The following is a 27,350-nucleotide window of genomic DNA, read 5'->3' as shown; positions in this document are numbered from 1 at the left end:
TTGTATCAGCAAAGTTAATTGCAGGACCATTTTGTAGGTGGGTCTCTATGAATCCCATGTTTCTCAACTTCACTGATGTGGACACCTGCCTTGTTCCGGGAGCAATGCGGCTCAGCAATTAGAACCATTATCAGAGTGGTAGTGGCACCATTGAGGGCCCTTGCGTTTGCTGCTCAGCTACTGCGGAGTTTCGTGGTTGGTGAGGCACTTCGAATCGTCAGAAAGACACATTAAAAGACAACATGGGTTGGCAAGTGGAGCCCAAAACTGCGACCGAGTCCCCCTGATATGCAGAAGGACAGCTACTCCACCAGTGTTAGGATTTTTTGAATCAGGGCCCATCACCTTTGTGTTCAAATCCCAGGTTGCTGGCTCCATACTCTGGCACCATATGCACTATACAAGCATGGCTCTCATGGTCTCCAATGTCCGCCACCCACGTGAAGTTTCCCAAATCCCACCCCTCTCCCTTGGGTGCCACTTACATTGTATGCTGGCTGTCCATGTGGTACGGGACCTGGCTTGTGACAAAGTGTGTGTAGGCAATGGGGTGCGTAACCACTGGTCTTCTTTTCCCTGCACCCCTGGCTAAATCCCTACGAGGGATAGACCCCACCCGAACACTCTCCCTGAAGAAACTCAACTGAGATCGGGGGCCATGGTCACTCTCCAGTGGCACCCAGGCATGCTTTTCTCAGACGGTAACTGCAAAGCCAGGGATACGCAATAGTCCTCTGGACTCTTCCCTTCTTGCAGGCTCGCAGTCAGCACTCTATCCCCTGCCATTATCTTGGCCTTTGGCAGTGATCTGCAAGCTCTGTGGGACAAATGGTCTGACTGGACCCTGTCAGCACAGCCAGGCACATCTTCCCAGCATACCAGGTTAGGCCAGGGCAGCCTATCCACCTGAGTGGCTTAAAGGGGGCCAGGTCAAAGGGTCATAGTTGAGATACCTAGCACACCCCCATCTTCTTTGGAAGTCCCCATTTGGAAGAGTTTACACCTTGTAAGCTCCGGCAAATACAATCGAAAATGGCTTTCCTTTGTGGCCTCTGAAAAACACTAAAGGTAGTGATTTTAAATCAGAACTCCTTGTCAGACACCATAGCAAGGGACTAGATGTACGTTTTTAGTAATGAGAATCCTTCTATTACATAGTTCTTGTTCAGGAGGAGCTAGATAGGTCTGGGTTTCATTGTGTGCGTTTGTAATTGTATGTTCAGTATTTAGCTGAATGTGAATTTGCAAAACTAAAAACACTTGCTGGACATTGATTTAATAAGTGTTGGTGTTTTGTGGGACACTGTCATGCAGTTGAGATGTATTTATTTTATCAGTCACCATTAAGTTTGCTTGTCTTTTGTGAAAAACTTTCTAAAACTTGATCATTTTTGGGCAAATGTTTGAAATATGTGTCATTCTTTTCCTTCAGATATCCTTGGCTTTATTGGCAGGTGATCCAACAGTACGTTGGGGTGACAAATCCTACAATTGTTTGATATTTTCCAATGGGACCTTTGGATCAAACTGTGATGTAAGTAACTACGAATTGACTTCAGCACCCAGTTCTGACTGAATAAATCACACATTGTAATTGACGTGACCATTATTGCTGTAGCACCATCAGATTTTGATACCACTCGCCAATGTATGGAGCCAAAGTTTCTAGCGAATTACTGGATTATCTACATTTGTCCTGTAGATACAAACAGAAATATACATTTTATTTTCCTACAAAGTTCTGATCTGAAGCTGATGTTTGTGTGATAACCCTTTGAATTGTTTTCCTGACCCCTCTCAGCTAGTATTGGTATGGTTCATGATTATCTGCGTTAGTAGTCGTTGCAATACCTATCAAATGGTATATAGAGCAAATAGATAGCATGCCACATCTTATCTTAAACCATCATTAATGTAGATCAGCATGGTCTTCATGATGTAAAATAAAAGACAATATCCTATTCGTTGGCAGACCAAAAAGAAATCTTCATTTATCCTGATCCATGAACCACTGCATTTTGTGCAATTTTATTGTAACATGTATTATTTCTCGCATCCACACACAGGCTTATATTTCATACAATACAGACTTAAACCCCTCACTCACTTCGCCTGTTCAGCTTTTGGTTTAGACAAAAGTTGTCAATACTCTGTTGTTGCTGCACAAAATAGATTCTGTGGAGGTGATGCCTTGTTTCAATAAGCAAGTAGGCTACAGATGCTACAAATACATTTGAGTTTTGAATTAAAAAAAATAATTTGTTTTCAGACATGCACAATCAAACTAAGAATCAATTTTTTAGTGAGAAAATCTTTTATCTAGTGACAAAAAAGTTGTGTATGTGTATTACATAAAGGATAGAAAGTCACTCATTACACCAGCAAACAACATTCATCTACCATAGGTTAACGAAATGTAGGCCTGAGCCGTGACTTAAAATTAGGCGCTGTCCCCAACAAGCACTAACTTCTCGAGTTAGTGCATGCCCTCCATACAGCGCTGAACAGAAACATGCAGTGACCCTTCATGCTTGTAAGCAAATAGCCACTAACCTACGGAAGTGGGCTGGTGACTTCGAGAGAGTGAGTGAAGCCACATACTTTCACTCACTCTCACAGAGGGTCGGGTGAACTTTCAGACAGTTTCATTTCATGGATGTCATCGCAAACGAGCATTAAAAGACACAGTGATCTGTTAATGTCACCTGAACGCCTAGATGACAATAGGAAGCGATATTAGTGGTTATGCATTTTTTTATATTACAAGTTTGTTTCGGTGTCCCTCTGGACAGCATTTTCCGCATTGTAAAATTACTACTGTTGAACCCTGTCTTAAAATATATTGGGGAATTTAATATCTTTCCCCAAAATAAATACGCGACCTGCAATATTCTATTCATATGTGGAATACATGATTGTTGGGTAGGTAACCTGTAGTAAATAGGAGGTAACATGTTTTATTATGCAAGACAGAAATTGGGGCTTAATAACATATTTGCTTCGTTTAAAAAAAAAGTGTTTCCATCTACGTAATGAGTTTTTTAAGGTGGAGTTTGCAAGTTCAGCTGCCAGTGGGCCCTGATTTCAGTTAGAATATAAAGGGTTTTTACCAGTCAAGAAAATAAGTAAAATTAAACAATAGTATTGGCAGATATCTGTTGAGTGCTATGGGTATGGTATTACCTAAATGCCCTTTCATGCTTGGAAACAAATAAGGTGGAGAGAAGAAATTCAGGCTAAGGTGCAGTCTTCTATTATAATCAAACCTGTATTTCATATGAATGGTGTCATAATTAGGCAGAGTTTACCCTTGCGTAAAAATCCATGTTTCCCAGGAATTATGTCATATCCTTGAAATAACATTCAATGTGTGAAATATAAGATTTGCCAACAGTGCTTTTTGAGCAAAGAAACGGCCTAACAAGCAATACGTAGTTTAAAAGCTAGAACTAAGTTATAGAGATCTTAAGTACAAAGTAAACTAACGAAATGTAAAAAAAAATGTTTACAAGTAAGGTCACTGTGTACCTAAGTTACAATCAAAATATTGTTTGTGTTATAACTTTGTTATGACCACTCTGCTTGCAATACTGTATGAGAACAGTAAGCATCATTATCCTTTAGAAAATGTGTAATTCTTAATTTTTTTCCTGCAATCACTAACTGGTGGAAATCCCCATGAAAATTATGAGAGCAGACAAGAAATACTACAAATGCAGACTGTGGTATATTAAAATCAAGTTCCTCACTGTCTGTGTTCAGGAGTTATTGGTGTTCTCACATTAACGTTAACATTGAATATCCCATGACTCAAATGTACTAGTGGAGCAGAGCATATAATTCCATATCTATGAGGGACTGTTCTTGGTGCTAAACGGGAACAGACAGGAATCTGAACCATGGCAGAAATGGACCAATGGAGGGAATGTTCTCATCTGGCAGAGTTGCCAGCCACATTTGTTGATGGATGTTGGGTGACCTTCTCCAGCCTTTGGTGAGCAGCGGCGAGATCTTCTTGATGCTCTGGGTCTGTCTGTCAGTTTGTCTGAACTCCTTGCCCTAGTTGATTCAGCATTGGTACAGGCATGTTTTGTGTAAAAGACTCCTCGAAATGCTGACCTCGCTTGTAGCACTGTACTTTTCTCCGGCAAAACAACTTCTGTCTGACTTTTCCACTATCACATCCAGTATTCATGTCTATTTGAAAATGTTGACTATGGTTATGATTCTCCTCGTGCTTTGACCGACAACGATATCATAATTTGTGTGGGTTTTGTCCATACGAAATAGTGAATCACTGCTATTTTCCTCCTGTAATACTGGTTGATACCTACATTTGAATGCTTGATTATTTCCTTCTGTAAAGAACTCTGACACCATTAGTCCTAGCATGGTGTACAAAAATCCAGAGTATGATTTTAAAAAAGTACACAAAAACAGCATTTTAACAAGGCATTAACTTTAATTCTTGACGGTATGTGCAGCATTCAGCCCTGCATTCAGAAACTTCTGGTGTAGGGTAATTGCAGGTCTGTCTCAATGAGGCTGTTTAAATTGTTGGAGTGGTGCTCCTATTTATATTCACATTTCTTGTCAGTTGGGAATTTGCTTACTGCCAGTCGCTTCAGGCCCTTCTTTACAGTTGAATTTCAGACCTACTAGGTTGGGACAGGAATGACCTATCGTTGTAGTTTCTGTGAGCATCACTTATCCTCTGTGTTGCACACACCATTTGCAGAAAGAAAGTTTTTATGATCAGTTGTAAGTAACATTAGGTGGAGCTTCATTGATTGCAATCACATATCCACTTGTCCATGCTCTAATGTTCACGTTCATTATCGTAACAACAATCCCTTAATGTGTGTGAACATTTCTAGTCATTGCCAATGATACCTTCTTGCAGAAGTCACTGGATTTAATTTACACAAAGGGTCAATAGGCGTAACCGATGACAGAAACACCCCAAATTTAGAATGGCCGACATCAGTCAGGACCTAAGGTAATATGGTCAAGGGAGGTTATCTCCCTTTAGACTCTGGAGGGAGGTGAATTTAGGATTTCCTCTGTTCTAAAGTACACTGAAGGTGTCCTTAGGGTTAAGATCAGCAGATGTGTAGTGTGATGATCTCTTGGGGTTAAGAGTCCCTCAAACTGAGTCAGAAAGAAAATATAGAGGGGAGTTTCAGGGACAAATAGTTGGTACTTGTCATCTGGTACTGCTTGTTAGGGACTATTATCACTAAGGGCTCCACTGGGACCAATCATTGTACCTATTGAACTATTTTCCTTTGCAGTGGCCCCTTTAGTAATCTAGCTGTCATGTTACCATTATCAACTAAGTAGGAATGAACAGTGTGACAGCTTTTGTTTGGTCAATACTAAGGGCTAGAGATGCATTGAATAATTATCTTTGTTGATTCAATGGAGTATTTCCTTTTGAATCATAACAATTTCTTGTTGTTTGCTACATTGATTAGCATGCCTGGGTCATTGTATTCCTTCATCTCTGTCATTTGTATGTTCTTATAGCATGCTCCCTATGATGCCATGGTGGCTGTAACCATGTGTTACTACATAGATCAGGAGATCATGAAAAGCGAAGGAAAATGGAAGGTATGTGCCTTAAAACATATTTATGTATTTTTGTATTTAGTTATACTTTCTATATGGAATTTTATCAGAATGTGGAAAGAGTGACATATGTCTTACATTAAACATGATTGTTAAACTGGAGGTATCTCTTGAAAAAGGTGAAGGTTTATTTCAACTGTGTTTTTTGCACAAAGACAGTAGGTGCTTCCTCCAGTGGTGTATTACAAAACACAGTGTTTTTATCAGTGCAAGCTGATTTTATGAAACAAGGTACACTAAATATATGAAGTTGGTTTCTGAAACATGGCTTACTAGAAAGAAGAATGCACCACATCATTGCAGCTGTGCCATTCTGAATACCACAAATACATCACACAAAATGATTTTCTCTTTCTTGCCCAGTAATACAGATGATGAAGGACCTTCTGCTTCACAATTAATCCCTGCACTCACATAATCTCCAGAGCCGCAAAAGTGGGTGCAATCCACCAAACACCCACAATATAACACCTGTTTATGAGATTCTGGAGTAAACCATATTTAAAAGAGACTACTGGGGGGAAAATGTCTCCACAACCCTTTTTTGTTTATGTTTTTTAATGGATGACCTTCCTAATGTGGCATTTATGTAAAATAAATGACCTGCAACCATTTTTTACTACTATTACATAGATCTCCAGTTTTCCTTACAATCACATATGTAGGAAAGTACCCTCTTTTTGGCATGGTTATCCCCACTTTATACCTGCGGTCAGTATGCTTGGACTGTTTTCACTGGGATCGTGCTAACCAGGGCCCCAGTGATTGTGCTCTCTCCCGCTAAATGTGATTGCTTAGGACTTTGCACACCCCACAATTGGCATACTGGTGCCTTCTTATAAATCGCTAGTATAAGCACTTAGATACCCAGGGCATAGGGGCACCAGGGGTACCATGGGCTGCAGCATGTGTTGTACCACCCATGGGAGCCCATGCAAAATGTGCCTGCAGGCCTGCCATTGCTGCCTGTGTGAAAAGATACATGCACCCTTTCACTACAGGTCACTGCACCAGGTCACTGTAAGTCACCACTATGGTAGGCCTTCCTAGCCCAGAGGGCAGGGTTCAGATACCTGTATGCGAGGGCACCCCTGCATGAGCAGAGGTACCCCTATGAACTCCAGCTCTATTAAAATGAACTTCATAAGTGCCGGAAAGCCATTTTACCCGTGTACTGAACACATGTCCAGCTACATAATGGTAACTCCGAACCTGGGCATGCTTGGTATCAAACATGTTGGAATCCTACCCCAATACTGTGCCAGTATTGGTTGTATGATTCCATGCACTCTGGGGGCTCCTTAGAGGACCCCCAGTATTGCTCCTACCAATCTTATGGGGTTTTCTGGTCAGCCCGCACTACTGCCACCCCTCAGACAGATTTCTGCCCTCCTGCTTCTTGACCAGCTCAGGCAGAAGAAGGCAGAACAAAGGATTTCCTGTGGGAGAGGTAGGTAACACCCTCTCCCTTGGAAATAGGTGTTACACTGGTTGGGAGGGGTAGAATCCCCAAGCCACTGGTTTGCTTTGAAGGGCACATTTGGTGCCCTCCTTGCATAAACCAGTTTGCATCAGACCAGGGACCCTTGGTCCCTGCTCTGGTTCAAAACTGGACAAAGGAAACAGGAGTGAACACTCCCCTGTCCATCACCACCTCAGCGGTGGTGCCCAGAGCTCCTTCAGGTGGCCACTCGATTCTGCCATCTTGAATCCAAGATGGACAGAGCCTCCTAGGAGCACCCAAGTGGCCAAGTCAGGCAGGTGTCGTCACAGCCCCTTCTGATATATGGTCACCTGTTAGGGTTATTTAGGGTCTCCCTTTTGGGTGGGGTCCTCAGATTCAACGTGCAAGAGTCCATCAGAACTCCTTTCCATCATTGCTTCAACTTCTGGCCACTGGAACCGCAACTGGACTCCACAGGACTCCACAGGAACCAACAATGTGCAACTCCAGTGACGACTCTGCTCTGCAACATTGTTTCTCCTGCTTCTTCAGGCAACTGCAACATTTTCCTGGGTATGCATCCTCTAAGGTCAACGAGACTCCAGCGTGCACAAGTAGAAGGAGTCACTCCCCTGCATTTGCAGGCACCAACTGCAACTATGACGGACTGCGTGAATCTGCTGTGTTCCGGAACTGCATGGATCCTGCATCATAGGCGGTGGTCTGAACTTTTGCAGCTACCAAGGCTTGCTTGCCCCCCTCTCCAAGGGATCTTCAGGCTCCGTGTACCCCCGGCCTCTAGCAATTCTTCCCACCAAGCACAGTCTCCTGTCTGCTGCTCCAATGACGTGGGACTCCTCTTCAGGTGTGCAGAGTGGGCCTCATTGCGACTTCTGTGCCTGCTGCCAGTGGGTTGCCTGTGGGGGCTCGCTCCTCTTTTGATGACTCTACCGACTGCTGAGGATCACCCTGGACTCCCCTCCTTGGGTCGAGTCCCTTGGGCCTTGCCGGTTCTCTTCAGCCTTGCAACTCGTCTTCTTCCTCTCTTGCACTTGCCAAGGCTTGTTGTTGGTTCTCCAGCACCACTGACCAACCGCAACCCAACAGATGACATGGGACACCATCTGCATCACTTCAGGATCTCCTCTGCATCTGCTGTGCTGCACAGTCTTCTTCGGCCCGTCTACCTGGTCCTGCTTCCACAGAAGCGTGGGAAGTAGCTCCTGCCTCGACTGGACCCTCCATTACAAACTGGACATGGTCCCCTTCCTCTGCAGATCCTCTTCTGCCAGAATCCACCTTTTGGTTCTTCCAGTTTGGGCTGGGTCTTGCATAATCTTTTTCCTAAGTCCACCAGTTAGTTTTGGGGAAAACCAGGTACTTACCTCTGCTCTCCTGGTCACTAGGGGTCACTCTGGTACTCACCTCTTGGGGTTCTAGTTCCTCCAGCTCCCCTCTACTGATGCCACTTCCTTGAGTGGGGGACTGCCTTTCACATTCCTCTTTTTTAATATATGGTATGGCCCTCCCCTAGGGCCCTCACTATTTGCTGTGGCTTTTACCAATGCCTTTTGCTTCCTATGCTGTTTACTGACTGCTATGTGTCTTTAATAGTGTGTTTACTTACCTCCAGTTGGGGGACTGCCTAGTAGTATTTTAGTATTTGTGTTACCTTAATAAAGTACATTTATTTTTGTAACACTGCGTGGTTCTTTCATGTGTGAGAGTACTGTTTGGCTATGGTGGTATTTGCATAAGCTTTGCATGACTCCTAGATAAGTCTTGGCTGCTCATCCACAGCTACCTTTAGAGAGCCCTGGCTTCCTAGACACTTCCTACACTTCACTAATAGGTGATGCCTGTACCTGGTGTAAGGTGATAGCGCCATAGGTGCTCACCACATGCCAGCTTCCTACAACATAGATCTCCAGTTTCCCCATGCTTACATCTGTCCCCACTGCTGAAATTTCCTTTGTCTTGTTTGTACACTGAACCTTTGTTTGATCTCCTCCTCTCCATTTTTTTCCTATGCCAAAAACTGCCCTCTGAACTGTGTTTCTATTCCTCATACTCATCCTTTACCCCACCTAGTACCTATACCCCTTTGTATATAATAAAACCCGTAAGCATGCCTATGAGCTGTACCTATAATTTTCCTACACTCTATTACCTTTACCTCATACTGATGCCTAACTAAAACCTAGTACTTACCTCCTGTCTGTCATGGATCCACTATCCCTAAGTGTACACAGATGCCACCGCTTCCAGTACCGTAGTACCCCTACTGTCAACAGTAGGTTTTTGAGCGATGGCTAAAGAACTTCCTTTGTTCAAAGAAAAGGCCTTTTATTTCCAGGAGCAATTCCACGCTTGAGGATTACACTGGATCAGTAAGAACTGCCTGATTCTGCAGAGATTCTCACAGTTGAACACTATTGCTGATCACACAATGTAGAGACCCTATGCCACTGCCATGGCCTTCTAGCCCCTGAGTTACAACTGTGAAGAGCAAGTGGTAAGGAGTAATTCCTGACACTCTGCCACTTCGGAGGCGATTCAGGCTTATAGGATAATTTAGAGAAGAAACTCAAAGATGGTATCGCTTCAAATCACTAAGAAACTGCAGTTTCCCTTTAAAGTACCCTTCAGGCTGGTCATCTACAAGCACTGGTAGTGGTTTCTTTTAACCATGATGCCTGTTCGTTAAAAGTACTGTGTGTTACATGGAAGGAAGTCTGAACCTTCCAAGATGGGGGAAGCTTCAGCTTAACAGTAACTGGGTTGATGATTTTAGAGATTGAAAAAGAATCATGAAATCTAAAATGAAAGCTAGATTTGTGATTTGCATGTGGTAAATTGGCAGGAGATAGCCATGTTCTCTCTCCTATTTTAATCGATGATCAGTGAATTCTAAAAATGTTGAATTAAAATATCCTTGTCATTTCTGACACTGATGGGAATCCTGGCCAGAGCAGAACAATACACCATTGTTGAGTCTGAGTACATAGTGACCATTATTGTTGTTTAGCATTCAGACAGTGGTAGATCTACCCTAAATCCACGGAAATTATTGCCAAAGGTTTTGTAAGCATCTCAGGTGTCATTAATAAGCTTACCTTGATCTGAGCTTCACATTTAATTTGGGCCCATACACAGGAACTGATATAATCTGCAACATCTTGATGAAGTGACGGCATCCTGAATTTTCTTCTTAATAACTGTTGACTTTCTACCCTTAAGTTTATAAATTCATGGATAGCTGAAAAACATCTCTTTGTGGAAACAGATAATTTGTTGTGATAGAAGATTAATCCATCAATAGTACTGAATTGTGATTGCAGAAATCAAACAATACTGATAATAATGATGAGATCAAAGTTGAAATGAAAGGTTGGGTAAGGAATGATGTTTTTGTTAGATTAGAAAAAACAACATTCAGGACATTGCTGAGATAGGATATCCGCTACTGATATCAATTCCTGTTTTGTAAGTGTTGGTCAAGCCATATTGATGGAAAGAGTCCCACCTCTCTTGAGGACTCTTCTGGTAGCCATCTTGTTGCAATACTTGCAAATGTTAATAATCCATACAAACTTTTACCTTGAATTGGACTTCAAGAAGAAAGTGTCTCAGTTCGATCAAGGTTGACTCGTGGCTAGTAGTTCAGAGGCATCAATTTTCAGGGAAAAAGGCTTGGTTACATTTGGTTGTTGCAGAATTGGTGCATGTACAAATTCATCTTTTAGCTTATTAAAGGCTAAGGTGGCTTGTTTTGCTAAGAGGTTGAGTGATTGAGGAGACTACCACATAAAATTATTGAATGAATTTCCAAAAGTAATTTGCAAGACCCAAGAAGTTCTGCATCTTTGTTATCCAATCGAGAAATAGTTTACATTTGCCTGAATGCATATCACTTCCTTCAGAGGAAAGGTCACAGCCCAAATATTCTACGGAATGTTGGTTGAATAGGCATTTTTGTCATTTTCCTAGTAATTTGTTTTTTCTTATTTATTGTAAGACTTCTTTCATATATTGTGAATGGCCTTTTACATACTTTGAAACAACAAGAAAATCATCCAAATAGACCACCATCATGTGAAGAATCAGATCAGAAAAAAATACATTCATGAATCGCTGGAAGATTGCTGAGCCATTTATTTTAAATTATGTTTGGGGAATTAAAACGTTTCATAATAAAACATCTATCATCTCTCTCTCTCTCTCTCTCTCTCTCTCTCTCTCTCTCTCTCTATATATATATATATGTATGTATATATATATATAATAATAATGGGTTTTTATAAGTCGAAATAATTCAATTTATTTTAACATCATTTCCTGTAGGGGTCTGTTTTCAGTCCCTTCCTCCATTTCTATGAGAGGGTGTTGCAGTACCAGTGGTTTGCCATATATGGTGCCCTATTTACTACATGACTGAGTTGGGGTACATTTATGACTGTTTTGGCTCCTTAATATTAGTAATTTTAGAAGTGCAGTCTTACTCTTTTTTGCTTGGGTGTATGTCACTTATTAAATCCCTCTTTCCCTCACTGAAGCCGTCCTCCCTACACCCTACATGTTTAGTCATAAGTACTTCACATTTTCCAGCCACTCCCCTTGTCCCTCCCACATTTACCTCAATAACGTATATGCATGTGCTCGGGGATTCTCACAATTGGCTCAGAGATCTCTTCACAGAAAAAGTAGTAGAGGCACAGACCTCCACATGTAGGGTTTTAAATGCAATTGTTAGTATGTGAATACTACTGTTTGTAATCCTATTAACCATACTACAAAATGTGGTTTCTTGAATTGTTTTTAGCATCACATCTGTTCTGTAACATTTTGCTATTTCTGACATTCTCCCATTTAACAGGTTATTTTCTTCCGGTGTTGACTACAAGAATGTAATTTCTGTATCATAGGATCTTCATTGATAGTCAAAAACCCTGAATAATTCAGAGCTGCCTGGGAAGACCCCAGAACATCTTCTTCAATATATATTTAAGAATCCATAGTGTTCATCACTGGAAGTCATTTTCCATATATTCACAGTGTAGACCATGGGTATTTGCAAACGTTTTCCCAGGGGCCACAAAGTTTGCTCTGTGATGTGCCCGTGGGCTGCATTGATGCCAGCAGGGCTGCAGTTGGGGGTTTTGGAGCGAGGGCTGGTGGTAGGGTGGGTGTAGGGGAAGGGAAGCTTATACATCTGGTGGCTGAATTGCACAATGTGAAACCAGCAAACATGGGATTAATCCTCGCTTCCCCACTTAATCAAATTGTTTGATCCTAGGCAATTGTTCACTTTCCCTCCTTTTTCTTTACTATTGCATACAACAGGACTTCGAAATACGACATGCACTGTACAAAACCTTCTCCTGTGTTTGATTTAATAAATTATAATGTCGTTTATGTAAGAGCAGAACCAAGGCCACCCAAAAAGTGCACATAACAACTGACTTTCCTCGCAGTTCACTACTGACTTTGTTGCCAGGGTGGGAGGAAGAGTGAATGTTACTAAATTCATGTTAAAAAATAATTGCTTTAAAAAAAATATTTCCCATTGCATAATCTGATGTACTAAAGTGAAATGGTTCTGCATGTTAATGAGATACACGTCTCGAATTCTAAAAAGACTTTAGCCTATTTTTACACTTTTGCTTCAAGATGTCTTTAAAAATGAAGCTGTTCCTAAAGTTAAGCAATGCAGGACCCCCTAATCACTTCCTTCTTTAACTTCAATTAACTTTCAAATAAATACTTGACAGTTCATTTAACATCTTCTTGATGTTAGTGGTGAGTGTAGGAAACAGCAGCCCAGTGCAACTGTTGAACAGGGGGCCGCATGTAAAGGTCAGCACGGCCACATTTTGAGTATCACTGGTGTAGATTATCAGACTTGTATTTTCCTGGAGAATGCTGGAGAACATTAGCAGGTTGTATATACTAAAAAGGCCTTTTTTGACACTTGCAATACATGTCATAGAAAAAAAGAGCTGCCCATAACCAGAGACAGTATGAAGAGGAAATGAAAGCCTGATAGGCTAACACTGGAATGCTTAGCAAAGGGCCTGTACCTTTAGGGACCGCTGAGGGACACCGTAACAGAATGCACTGCAGTGGCATTTTGCCTGTGAGTGTCAGTTGTTTTTCCAGCTCCTTCAGGCAGGATCTCAGAACACCTCTGGCTTTTTCTTCACGCAAAACTATTGGAAAAGTCTTCTCACTCGCTTTTTACTTGACATTTTACTACTTCTTTTGTCAAGTACTACCATTTTATCAAGAATTCTGAAGAGAATGTCTGTTAGAATGCCTACTCTCTTCACTAAGTGTTCTTCCTGTGGCATAAAGAAAACAACTTTTGATGCCGACAATCTATGTGTGGTGTGTTTATCTCTCCAACATGTTACTAAGGGCTGTCACATTTGCAGCAAAATGTTAAAAAGTGCCGTTAAGTACAGGGAAGGAATCAGGCTGCATGGCTGGATGGAAGACATGAAAGGAGACCAGGAGGGGAAGAAAAGAAAGAGAATGGAAAGTTTTTCCTCACACAGTTTCCAGATAAACAGCACAAACAGGTACGGACTCCCACAAAAGGAGATCTGAGTCCAAAAAATCTTCTTCTAGACAGCGACATCACTCCCACTGGTGCCATTCCCTGACGTCAAAGACATTGCAGTCAAGAGGTTTGGCTCTACCCTGCGTGCCTTTAAAGAAAGGCTCAACATCGAGACTCCAGCACCATCAACGATCAATGTAAGATCAGCGACAGGACTTCCTACAATGGCGAAGTCCATCACAGCACTGCTATCGCGATCACGTTCAGCGTCGAAGTCACATCACTTGACGTCAAGGTTACACCACTCAGCATCAAAACCCCATCAATCGACGTTGAAGACAAAGTCCCAGTCAGCGTTGAAGAGACAGGTGTCTCCGCCCAAGACATCAGCTATGCCTAACAGGATATGTACAACATCAATAACTCCACTCTCTACGTTAAGAATCGAGAATCACTCAAATGGAGATTTCTTCCTCTTCTCACTGGTCAGGATCATGGCAGTGTTCAGAGCCTCCATCTCCTGAACAAGATATGGGGTCTCCCACCAATTCAACTTAAAATTCCAGCGCATGGCCCTGTGCAGGTTAATTTTCAACCTTTGAATGTGTCTCCAGTGCAACAGTTTTCCAATTTGAAAGTGGAAGGCTCCATCCCGGTCAGATCACAGTCTCCAAGGACGATCCATGACTCCTTCAGTGAGATCAAGGACATGATCTTTTGATACATCTTCTTCCACATCATATAGTCTGACTTCTCCAGCTCAGTCTCTAGCTAGGGTTTTACCAGTGGACGATATCATCATGTTCTAAGACACCTTGGTAAGAGGAGCATCTAAACGTATCATCCCAGTTGACACTCCTCAGCCAACAGTGTCTGTCATCTTGGAGACCCTACAACCTAAAGCTGCCCGAGACTTCTTCCTCTGCCTCCAAATCTCCTGGACATTATCCAAGAAATCGTTTTTAATTCAGCCACGGTAAAATCTGCAACACCTAGGCTGTTGAAAAATACAAACCCCCACAACAGGACCTGGATTTCTTAAATCTGATTCTAAACAGATTCAATCATTGTTACAGTGGTATGAAGTAGACCTGCCTCGACTCCGGAATCCACAGTGCCACTAGACAGATAAAGTAAAAGGATGGATGCCATTAAAAAAAATGTGTGGCATGGCCTCTACACATCTACATACTGCCAATTCACCAGCATTATTTGGCAGATACCATCGAAAGTTTTGGGAAGACATGAAATACTTCATGGCTGACCTGCCAACTCACAGGCAGCAAGATTACCTTGAGATGATTAATGAGGGCACCCTAGTCTTGCACCAATCCATCAATGCTGTACTGGACTTGGAGCTTTCGGCCACTGCCTTTTCTCATGCCATTTCACTCTGGCATACATCTTGCCTAAGACTTTTATCTTTAAAGCCAGTGTCACAATTAAACATTGCCAACTTGCCGTTTTCTGATTCCTCTCTTTTAGGACAAGAATACAGAGGAGGACATGCTTTGCATGAACAGTGAAGCTGAAACACTCATAGCAGTTGGCCTGGAAGAAGAAGGTCTTTAAGCAACAGCATAAGCCTAGGAATAGGTGATATTACTACTGTAGGGTTCAAAACCCTAGGTGGCCTTACCAGTATCAGCAACAGCTATGACAGGCTGAAAGACCATTCCAGGGCCGCTATCAGAGAAGATCTTCTCCGCACAAGCCCTCGCAGACCAAGGGCAAAACCTCTTCTCAAGCAAAACAATGAGAGGCACGCACCCCCTACACAGTTTCACAGTCCTGTGAGGGGAGTGGTGAAATATTTCCCGGAAGAGTGAAAAAACATAACAATTGAAAAATGGATCCTAAACATCACTCAAGATACTCACAGCATTAAACTCATTGCCCAGTGGCAAGGCCTCCGGCCCAGATATGATTCCTCCTGAGTTTTATAAGATCTTTTTTAGTGAGTTGAGAGATTAACTTTTGATATTATTAAAGCAGTGCAGATTGGATTACAGGCTCCCGCCTCCTGGCTGGCTGCTAATATCATAGTATTTCCCAAAAAAGATAAAGAACCGCTGCTACCAGGCTCTTACCACCCTATATCTTTAATAAACGGAGATGCCAAGCTTTGCTGTAAGGTCTTGGCCATTCGACTGAACCTAGTGATTAGCAAATTGGTTTCCCCATGGCAGCATGGCTTTATCCCTGGGCGAGGAACTGTCGATCATGTGAGGCGGGTCATTGCTATGTTAGATGCATCTCAGGCTACTGTGACATCGATGTCATTGATTTTACTGGATGCAGAAAAGGCCTTTGATCGTGTGAACTGGATATATCTATGGGCAGTACTCCTCAAATGTAATATAGACCCCGGTTTTATCAGGGCTGTACAGGGCTTATATCAGACTCCTACTGCACATATACAAATGGCCGGGGTGGGCTCTGAGTCTATTCATATTACTAGGGGTACAAGACAGGGGTGTCCTTGCTCACCTCTGCTTTTTGCACTTTATATAGCTCCTCTTATAAGAAGGATGCTTGACAGCAAACTAATTGCCCCTATGGAAATTGTTGAGGGTACAATTAAAATACTGGCCTATGCCGATGATACAGCTATTACATCACTTGACCCGGGAATGTCGATAAAAGAAATAGAGAAATTAACGGCTGAGTTTGGCGAGGTTTCGGGGTATTCATTAAATAAAGCTAAGTATCAAATAATGGTTAATGAATGGGTATCCTTTGAAGATAAGAGGAAAGCTGAGCAAGTGATCTATCTCAAGGTCAGGCTAACAACTAATCTCGAGCGAATTGTTGATAACAACCTTGCCCCAGAACTCGCCAAAACTAAGAAGGAATTACAAAGTATGAATAATTTGCATTTTACGATTGTAGGGTGATGTAATCTTATCAAAATGCTTTTCTTGCCAAAGGTTTTATATTTTTTGCATCAAACAGTTTTATATGGTCCTTTGCCAGAACGCGCAGTGCATTTAAATACTTGGTGCTTCCAAGAACAAAAGGGGGCTGGGCAGCTCCCAGTTTTCACTTATACTATTGGGCAGCCGCTCTGCAATACATTCAGCCATTAATTACGTTGGATGAAGACAGCAAGGGCTGTGGGGAAGCATGCCAAACTATTTATAGAATGATATGGGGGTAGCACAGGCAACGCTGCTTTCACGAGAATAGTCGAGCCAAGTTATTTAAAAAAAGTTAAATTTAAGACTCTGCGGTCTGCATTTAAGGTCTGGTCTTGTATTAAACACAGAATGGGAATTGGGTGGCTCAGCTACTATACGCCTATACGGAACGCGCCAGTTCTCCTCGGAATTTTTAAAGATAATGCTGTGTTAAGTGGGCACATGGGGGCGTTTAGAAAATAGGGGATTTTTATACAGGTAAACAGATAAAGTTAAAGATGAATTTTCCCTTGATTATAAGGATTTTTTTTCAATTTCTCAAATTAGGGATTTTTTGCTGTCCTCCTCCAGGAACGGTTCATTTGGGGATAGAAATTGAGTTTTGGAGCTCCTTGATAAGTCAGTTGACTGGCGAGTTCAGTCACTTTACCCCCTTTTATTGGAACATATGCATGATGACTTGGAGAAACATATAGAGAAATGGGGGCAGAGTATAGGTGCTTCGGAGGCTTCTTTTATAGCCTCTTTAGATATGGCCCAGCGGATTTTGCTCTCTGCTGGGACACAAGCTCAACATTATAAAACACGGTTTCACTTATTTTATACCCCCGCTAAGCTGTCAAAGTGGGGAAAGTCAAGGGGGACTTTGTGTCGCCGCTGCAATAGTACAGGGGAAGATTTAATTCATATGTTTTTTAGATGCAACATGCTCCAAGTGTTTTTTTGCCGATATCACTATATATTTGTCAACAATCATGTGCCAGGCAGTTGTGATAACCCCTCAACATGCACTATTGGGGATTGATAGAGAGGTGTGCGCCGGCAAGCCCCAGAGGTTTTTGTTCTTGGCCATGTCTGTAGCCCGTTGCTGCATTGCTTTAAACTGGTTGAAGCCGGCTTCACCCACCTTCAATCAATGGTTAGCTCGTCTCTGCTCAATGTATTATTTGGAGATGGGTCTGTATGCACCTAAGGGCCAAGCCCGTAGGAAGATGGGCAAAGCAGTCTGGGCCCCGTTAACACGATGGTTGGACAGAACATAATCGTTTTTTATGATAGTAATATGGAAGCATTTGTATAATCTTTGCACTTTAGCACTTTGACCCATGATGGCTTTTTTTATGAATATCGCAGCACTGTTTTATATGTTCAATATGAATGAAGTAATTTATATTTCTTGCTGTTTTTTGTATTTAAGTATTTTGCTGTGCATCTCTCAAAATAAAAAAATAAAATAAATAAAAAAAACACTCAAAGTGGATATGCGATCCTCTTCACAAATACACCACCATCAGTCCATCCACAGCAAATCATGACAGCCCATTTAAACGACCTGAAGTAGGGAACATCCATTCTACTTCAGAAAAAAAGCAATAGCGAAAGTCCCACTACATCAGAAGAACCAAGGCTTCTACTCTAGATACTTGCTTGTCCAAAAAAAAATCAATCCAATCAATTTTAGCCGATACTGGATCTGCACCTAATATTCCCGCACATAAGAAAAAAAGATTGACTTTGTGTAGTAGATCTCCAAGATGCATACTTTCGCATTCCAATAATTCCCTGTCACAGACAGTTCCCGAGATATATAGTGGGAACGCACCGCTGTCAGTACGCTGTTCTTCTTTTCCACCTAAAGTCAGCTTCTTGAACATTCTGTAAATGCATGATAGTGGTTGTGGCAGGTATAAGGAAAAAAGGTATTTTTATATATCAATACCTGGATGACTGGCTAAACAGGGCATACTCTCTAGACAAGGCAAAGGACTATGTTACCACAGCATCTCTTTTGGCAAAACTGGGACTACAGATCAATACAGAAAAATCAATCTCCACACCTGTAGTGTCTCACTTTCCTAAGAGAAACATTAGACACTCAAAAGGAAAAAGTGTACTTCCCCGGTATTTGTATGCTTGGCAGAACTTCCCGCTTCATGTTCCTGATTGTTGGTTCCGTGAAGTGGTGGCTTCTGTGTTCTGTTTTTTGGCATGGTCAACCTCCTCAGATCATGCATATCAAATGTGGACGCTTGGTCCACGATGGCGGTGTGGCGGTATGGTGGCTGTAAGTATTCGCCTCTACCACTGTGCATGACATTTTCTAGCCATAAATGAGTGGTTGGCATGTTGCTGAGACTACCCAAAATATTGCCTGGAGCTAATCGTACTGGGTCTAGACAAGGTGATGCACTTCCTTTATGGTAAACCAATTCCCCTTGTGGTCCCGGAGGTCACTAGAATAATATTCCTGATATGCAGTTGGGTCCCCTACTTAATGGGCTGGGAAAGACACCTGACTAGCCAAACCCCCCTTTGAAAGAGATTATGGCTGGAGCAGCTGTCACATTTGGAGTTCTTCAGTAAGTGAGACTTGCTAGGGATCATTAGGCTCACTGATATATGGCTTGGGTCCACCATATTATCATTTGGCGACCTCCAGGCTCAATTCTCACTTTCTTACGGCCACTTTTACAAGTGTCTCCAAATAAGCCACGCCCTTGGCTGTTGCCACGAGCGCATTGGGTATCTCCCAGACTTTAATCCTCTTGAAGCGACCTGTTGATGGGGCATGGTGATACTTCCCAACTTTACTGCATCCTGGTAAACAATGCCCCAGAGATCCTGGAATTACTTCATCTGAGATAGGACAAGTGGGCTGGGGGGGGATCAAGCAGACAGAAGGGAAGGAGGCATGCATGACTTCCAGAGAGTAAGCGATCTCAGCCTAATTAGGTCATATTCAACTATATTATTTACACCAAACACACATGACTCCCCAATGCCTGTATGCTGCAGGACTATGCATGTTGTCACCTCCGCACAATGGATTTCTTCCATATGGTGTGGCAGTGCCCGATTATTGCTCAATACTGGACTAGAATTAGTAGCATTCTTTTAGCGGTTCTAAATGCCTTAATCCACCTGACTCCCAAACTCGCGTCGCTGGGTGTTATGGAGGATCTTGGGGGATGCCGGGGGGACCTGGTGACCATTGTGGCAAAAGAGACATTGCACAATCCTGGAAACGCTGACCTCCCTGAAGCTGCACAATGCAATATGCTGGACAGGAGGAGCCAATTCACAGTTGCCCTAAGAAATTGATGAAAAATTGGGGTCACTGGTGGAAATATTACAGTTTTTTTACCAAATTGGATAGTGTCTACCATTGACGATTGATTTAATAGGGTCGGCGAGGGGGTGAGGGTGGCTACGGAGGCTGAAACTTATTGCAAATGATCCTGTATCATTGGATTTTCTTTGGTATGGTATTATGCTTTCTTTGTTTCACAGTTGCAAAATTCAATAAAACTTGTTTATCAAAAACAAAACAGGAAAAAGTGTTTCTTTCGTAGGAGAGTATTTTCAGTCCAAACGAAGTATGCACAACTTCTGCAGCAGACAAGGCCAACGGTTTGCCAGATAACATTTCTTCTAGGATCAAAGGCATTGTGCATCTCCCTAGTCCCAAATGCAAGCCTCTATATGAGACCTCTTCAGATCTGCGTAGATGATCAGTGGTCTCAGGGAACAGGAAGATCGAATTCTCCAAAAAGACAGTGCACATCACCTCCTCTCCTGGTGGACCAAACCACAGAATGTCCTTATCAGAGTTTCCTTTCAGAAAGTAACACCATCTCAAACCATCATCATAGATGCTTCACTGAAGGGTGGGCGATCATATGAACCATCTTACCACTCATGGTCTTTGGTCTCAAAACGAAAAATCCTATCATATAAACTTGTTAGAACGGAAAGCTGTACATCTAGGTCTCAAAGCTTTCATTCCTACCATCTCGCAAATCAAAAGACCTCATGATTCAAACAGACAACACTACTACAATGTATTATATAAACAAACAAGGTGGAACAAGATCAAGTCAATTGTCTCTCCAAGCTCAAACTGTGTGACATTGGTCCCTCAGCAAGAAGGCTTTCCATCACAACTTTTCATATTCCAGGAGCTCAGAATGTAGAGGCAGCTTTTCTCAGTTGTTTTGAGTAGGAACATCCCTAATCTAGATTACATCTTCCAAGAATGGGGCACTCCAACATTAGATTTGTTTGCCACCACCCAAAACAAAAAATGCCCCTTTTATTAGACCGGTTGACTCATTTGTGTATGAATTCGGGAACTGTTAAGGTTACACATCACAATAATAGTGATCACTCCAGATTGGCCGAGATAGTAGTGCTACACAGATCTCCTTCAGTTGTCTACAGCCTGTAACAAGCATCTGCAAAGCAGGCTGGATCTCCTCTCCAGACTTCAGGACAAAATTCCACATCCAACTATTCAATCGCTGAGTTTGGCAGAATGGCTCCTGAGATCACCCAATATGAACATTTAAACCTCCTTGCAGATTGCATGAATACTTTAAAAGAAGCTAAACGCCCATCCATAAGAGCATGCTACGCTTTTAAGTGGAAACGTTTCTCCATCAGGTGTTGCACAAAGAACTATGACCCTCTTACAGTACAGTAAAATGTAATTCTCCCTAATATATTGCAGGTCAATAACAAGTCAGGCCTACAGCTATCCTCTATTAAACTAACTACATTTAGCAGTTATCACTGCACATCGTAAGTCAGTGAATTGCAGGGTCTGTCTTCTGTAGAACACTTCACAGTTTTTCACCACAATAGGGTTGTTTTACGTATGCAACCTTCTTTTCTGCCTAAAGTGGTATCAGAGTTCCATATAAACCAATTTATCACGTTACCTACCTTTTTTCCAGATCCTACTTCAGCAGCGGAGAGAACATTACATTCTCTAGACTTCAAAATGTTTCTATTTAAATAATTCCAAATCCATTACAAAATCAACCCACCTGTTCATAAATTTTGGGTCTTTGAGACAGGGATTAACAACCTTCAAACCCTCCATAGCTAGAGGGATAGTCTCTGGTTACCAGATTGCAAACAAGCCTTTACCAGGCAGGCCTAAGGCCGACTCTATAAGTGAAAAAGCTGCAACCACAGTTTGATTAGACAAGTCCTAATCCTAGACATTTGTAAAGCAACCACTTGGAGGTCTTGACACACGTTTGCAAGGCATCACTGATACTCAGGCCAAGTCTAGATTTGGACAAGAAACATTAAGACATTTATTAAAATAGTTAATTTTGTCCCCATGGGCCAGAACTCTTGTATCAATTTAACATGTCTTAAATTAAACATTATGGATTGACAAGGTATAGCCACCTGACAGCTGCTGTAGGGAGTTTTCTCTTTTCTTGCTACTGTATTCAAGGTTTATGAGTATCAGTGGAGATCCTACGATGCAGAAGGAAACGTTACACACCTTTAAACATAGTTCTTCATTCTAAGAATCTTCATTGAAGTCATAAACACCCTCCCTCCTCCCTGGCTGTCAGTTTGTATTCCTATCCTGTGATTGCGTAAAAAAAGAACTGATAATCACAGGCAAACTGCCACTGCAGTGCATTGTGGGATGGGGGACCCTCTGGGGTCCTTAAAGGTAGAGGTCCTTTTTATAGCTTTCCAGCGTTAGCCTATCAAGTGTCTTTTCCTCATGTTTTCTCTGGTTATGGGCAGCCCTTTTTTCTATGACAATGGGGGTCATTACGACCCTGGCGGACTTAGGACCTCCAGGGCCGTGGTGGCAGTCAGACCGCACCCATCATCACCGTGGTGGTATGCCAGCACTGCCAGATTACGAGTTTTTGTCGGTCTGGCAGTGCTGGTGGTCCTAATCCGCCAGGGCGGCACTGCCCTGGGGATTACAAATCCTTCTCTGCCAGCGATTACATGGCGGTCGCACCACCATGTAAAGGCTAACGAAGATGGGGTGCAGAGGGCACCAGGGGGGCCCCTGCATTGCCCATTCGCTTGGCATGGGCAGTGCAGGGGCCCCGCTGGCCAGTCCTGTTGCGATGTTCACTGTCTGCTAGACAGGTTCACCCTACACACTACAGCATTGCCACCAGCTCTATTATGAGCCAGAGACAATGCTGTAGGCTGTGTCCCCCTGGGTCAGCGGGCGGAAATTTTGTTTCCGCCAGCTGACCCAGCAGGAAACTCTTAATGGGGCCTGTGGGAGGGTGCCCGCACTGGCGGCAACCTGCCCTTCGGGACTTCAGTGGACGGGCTTTTCCGTCTGCCGAAGTCATAATGACCCCCAATGTGTTGCAAGTGTCAAAAAAAGTCTTTTTTTTAGGATATACAACCCAGGACTCACAATCTACTCCACTCTCTATGGCGAGTTTTATTTTATGAGATCAAGCTGTTTGTAGATTCCACTTGACCCTTCTGGTGAGTGGACAAAGAACAGGTGTTCTGTTTAGTCAGAAACTGAATTAGCAATTAAGATGCCTTTAAATCTTATTCTTGTAACATTTGCTCTGTGTTCAGATACAGAGGTCACAAGTCAGTTTGTCTTCTTGCAGTGCAAATACTTTTCCTTGTGATGGCAAAGTTCCTGGATTTTGCCAGATAAACTGTCTGACCTATGTGAAATGAAAGGCTTTTAGTACTAGGTTTTTCCTAACACACAGCATTTATATAAGTAAGGCAGCTTCACAAACATTTCAAAATATATTTCAGTAGCTGTAAAAGACCATTTTTTCGACTTGGTTCGACTTCTGTGTGATCAAAAAATATTTTCATAGAATGAAAAAAAAAGTCAGAACACTTTACTTGATGAAGGATACATGTTTTGTGAAACCCAATTTTCACATATTATTGTTAATATACTATATAGTTTTATCAGTAAAGCTGGAAGTTAGTGGGAAGGTTTTTGGACACTTCTTGAAAATTTACTGTCTGTAAATGACAGTGCGCTACCACATCATGCTTTAGTAATATATTCATTAAAAGTGAATGTTTAAACATAAACTGAGAAACACTCCTGCCCTGATGGCAAAGCTGTTAGCAAACTAAGAGGCAAGTCATGCATGGATCATGTGTACCCTATATGTGGGCTAGATTTATTATACGTGGAACAAACGTTCAGTGTATTTAATCAAACAAAAGAGGATTTTCTTTTTACAACAGAAATGCTGAACTCACATACTTGAAGGTGCACTCATATGTGAGAACGAAATAAAAGGTGACTGTAAAATACAATATTTGCTTAGGATCACACAATATGAGACCTGTTTCCGGGTCAAGTACATTACAGTTAGGTCGAGTAGATTATTCATGCTACACGACCTACAGGTCTAGTAACATTTTTATGATATTTCGAGGCCTGCAACCTGTTATTCTTCTCCAGCATTCTCCATGAAAATACAGCTCTGACAGTCTACATTGTGACTATATGGAAAATGACTTCCAGTAATGAAAACTATGCAGATTTTTTCCTGGGTTCTTAAAATATATATTGAAGAAGGTGTATTGGAGTCCACACAGGCAGCACAGAATTATTGAAGGTTTATGTCTTTAATGAAGATTCCTAGAATGCAGAACTCTGTCTACAGGTATGTAACGTTTACTTACTAAGAACTTGCTACAAGCGCAGCCATTGTCAGTCCATAGGCATTGAGAATTATGTTTTGTTTCTTATGTTGATGTTAAAGATCTATGTCCAAATCTTATCAGTGTTGCATTCCCTTCATTGAATCCTGATACATAAGACGATTTATTTTAAATGACTCAAGAACCTGTTTCAAAAAGCACAAATTCTCAAAATATTTTCTGTGGCATAGACTGTCAATTGAGACAGTGATTATTTTATGAAACTCTAACATTGTAAAGCATCAATCTGTAAGAAAAGCTTGCCTCAACCTCTCACAATGGTTGTTTTCATCCATCTCTGCAGAACCCTGGCATTCATGTTATAGGAACTTTGAAGTGGTACAACTGATATAGAAAATCTATATTGTTCACTCCCTTGTAAAAGAAAAATTAGAGCCTTCACTTATTCATATCATTTATTTATTAATATGATTTTGAAGTTGAGCAGAGGTCCACATAAAACAACAATAAAAAAACATAATTCAAGACACATCAACATAAAATTGTTAAAGCACAGGTAGATGCAGCAATTTGCAGCAATACAGCCTCCTCCCCAATAAAATCAAATGATTAAAAGGAGGCAACAGCCTGAGAAAGTGACATTGTGCAACATAGGATATGCAAGAATTACATGGTTACAAAATGTACATTACATGCAGAACAGATCACTAACTGTATGAAGGACAATAACCATACAAAAAATGACCCCAACGATATACATCGCAAACCAGACTGTTAGTACAGACAAATTCATTAGTACATATTTAAAAATGTGCGAAAAATAAAACAAAATCTTGTTACAGGCCATTTCATTAGGGGAAGGCATAAGGCACTTGTGAGCCTCCAGAGCAGAGTGTATATTATGTTTAAGAAATAAAAGCTTTGAAAAGTGATTGTGCAACACAGGGCATACAAATAATGCATGGTTTAGATTTTGTCAGTATACAGAATAAATAGACATTGCTCCAACTTTTGAAGGATCCTCGTGGGCCTGACTTAGGATATCAAGTAGATTTTATATATATAGAGGGAAAACAACAGGGATAGGGCGAACAAGCAGCCCGCTTCAAACCATTGTGGATTTTAACCTTTTGCTACAAACTCTGCATCCCTACCTAAGAATTTGACACCAAGTATCAGAGTGGAGTTCGATAAAAGGTTGTGCTGGACATCCAAATGTAAAAGCTTTCTCCACAACCTTTGACGATCAATTTTATCGAAAGCTACAGGGAAATTAATGAAAGCCTTATACTTAGGCATGCCCCAAGAAAAGGGACATTTCTCAATTGTCGCTTGGAAGACTGCAATAGTATCAATGGTACTAGGATTTCTCCAAAACCTGCTTGTTCGGGGGGAATAATGTTATTTTCCTCGGCCCATTGTTGTATATGTGAGAGCACACTCTTGGCAAAAAGCTTGTCAGTTGCACCTAATAGCTTGTAGGAGAACATTTAGGTCCCTTTTTGTACAATTGAACATTAACACAACCCTTCCAAGAGGAAGAGATTTTACCAGAACAATAGCAGAATTCAAAAAGTTGACCAAGAAAAGATCCCCATACTACGGCCTCCTTTTTGATAACCCCAATAGGAACCTAATCAGGCCCCATTGCTCCAGAAGCTCTAGAATTTTTTAATAAAGCCAACGATTTTAGCTAGGGAGGGAGCACCATAAGCCGCAGTCATCTCATCATCCACACAGAGCACCACTGGATCAACTACCTCAATGTTATTAGAATACTAGTTAGAGTTAGAACTCACTCATATGGGTATGGGAATAGCATGCAATGTCATACTAGCATCACAGTATTCAGCAACCAAGCACCAGAATTTCTGAGCATCCCTAGAATTTGCAGACTCTCTTAGACTAATCCACTTAGCCTCCCATCCAATCCTGCGCTCTTGTGCTTTAAATCTACATTTTCTATGTTCAAAAGAATCAATTTCTCAAGGAAAATAAAAAATGCTGTTTCCTTGTCAGGAGATTTATTTCTTGATTTACCGCCTTCACCTAGGATTAACTTTTTCGACAGCCAGGGGCATTTATCAGAAGAGCCTAGTTTGTGAAACCGCTCCATTTGGGATTCATAAATAGATAAAAGGTCATCCCATTCAGACTCATTCAAAATGGTGCACACATTTGTTATCTTAAACCTTACGGACACAATGTTCTTGGCTGTCCAAAGGGTATGACTATTCGACTGATTAAAGCAAATGCTGCCCAAAGAGGGATTTCTGGGTACTAATTCCAAAAGGTTAAAGGCTATAGTTGTACTCATTAATGATCACCCATAGCAATAGCACAGGCAATAAAATCCTCACAGGCCCCAAACGTCTAACATCTAACATAATCAAGTTAACTCTGCAAATAATTAGAATGAAAAGTGGCAGTGGCAGAAACACCTGCAGGTGTCCTTCCATTTAAGATAACCAAATCATACTTCCCCAAAAGTTCGAGTGATAAAAAAACATACTTATCAGTTCTAGATTTTTCTGGTAAAGAGATCTCCGGTATGGACCAGACTTCTTCTTTTTCTACACTAGCAAAGGTTGCGGAGGCCGCATTAGAACATTTTGCTTTTAAGGCACCTACAATTATTACCAGGAGACAATCTTCAGCTGTACTAATATCATGAAAAAAGGCAGAAAAATGAACTTACCAAGTTGTCAAAAGATTTTTCAGGAGGGATATACATATTTACTAATATGAAAAAGGAGGGGCAACCTCTCTCATCACAAAAAGCCAACTTCAAACAGAGGCATACATTTGAGGGATCAACAAGAACCACTTGGTTCCAGTTCAATGGATTGTTAAGTAAGACTGTCCCCCCACAACACACACACACAGAAACGCACACAGACACACACTAGCATGGCCTCTATCAGAATGCCTTTCATTTCATGAAAATACAAAATAATCTGCAAATGAAAACTCAGACTATGACCAGGTTTCTTGCAAACACATGATTCGCGGGTTAAGAGACTTAAAAAAATTCAGTTTTGCCTCATCATGTCCCAGCCCAACCCAATTACAAGACAGAAGCAACCCACCCAAGCTACCTTAAAAGCTAACCGTACCTTACTACGGGGTGGGCAGT

The 27,350-nt window shown here is 41.7% G+C and overlaps 1 protein-coding gene across 7 annotated transcripts in view; it reads left to right on the top strand.

Annotated features, from left to right (window-relative positions):
- Positions 1-27,350, top strand: part of LOC138261974 (peroxisomal carnitine O-octanoyltransferase-like) — a 580,533-nt gene that overhangs the window by 400,185 nt on the left and 152,998 nt on the right. For all 7 annotated transcript variants that reach the window (XM_069211577.1, XM_069211579.1, XM_069211576.1 and 4 more), the window contains 2 exons: positions 1,433-1,534; positions 5,530-5,613. In XM_069211577.1, coding sequence (XP_069067678.1) covers positions 1,433-1,534; positions 5,530-5,613 — 186 coding nt within the window. The remainder of the gene's footprint in view (positions 1-1,432; positions 1,535-5,529; positions 5,614-27,350) is intronic.

This window comes from Pleurodeles waltl, chromosome 10 (genome assembly GCF_031143425.1).
Source record: "Pleurodeles waltl isolate 20211129_DDA chromosome 10, aPleWal1.hap1.20221129, whole genome shotgun sequence".
In the NCBI taxonomy this organism is placed as follows: domain Eukaryota; kingdom Metazoa; phylum Chordata; class Amphibia; order Caudata; family Salamandridae; genus Pleurodeles; species Pleurodeles waltl.
This window is presented reverse-complemented; position numbering and strand designations above follow the sequence as displayed.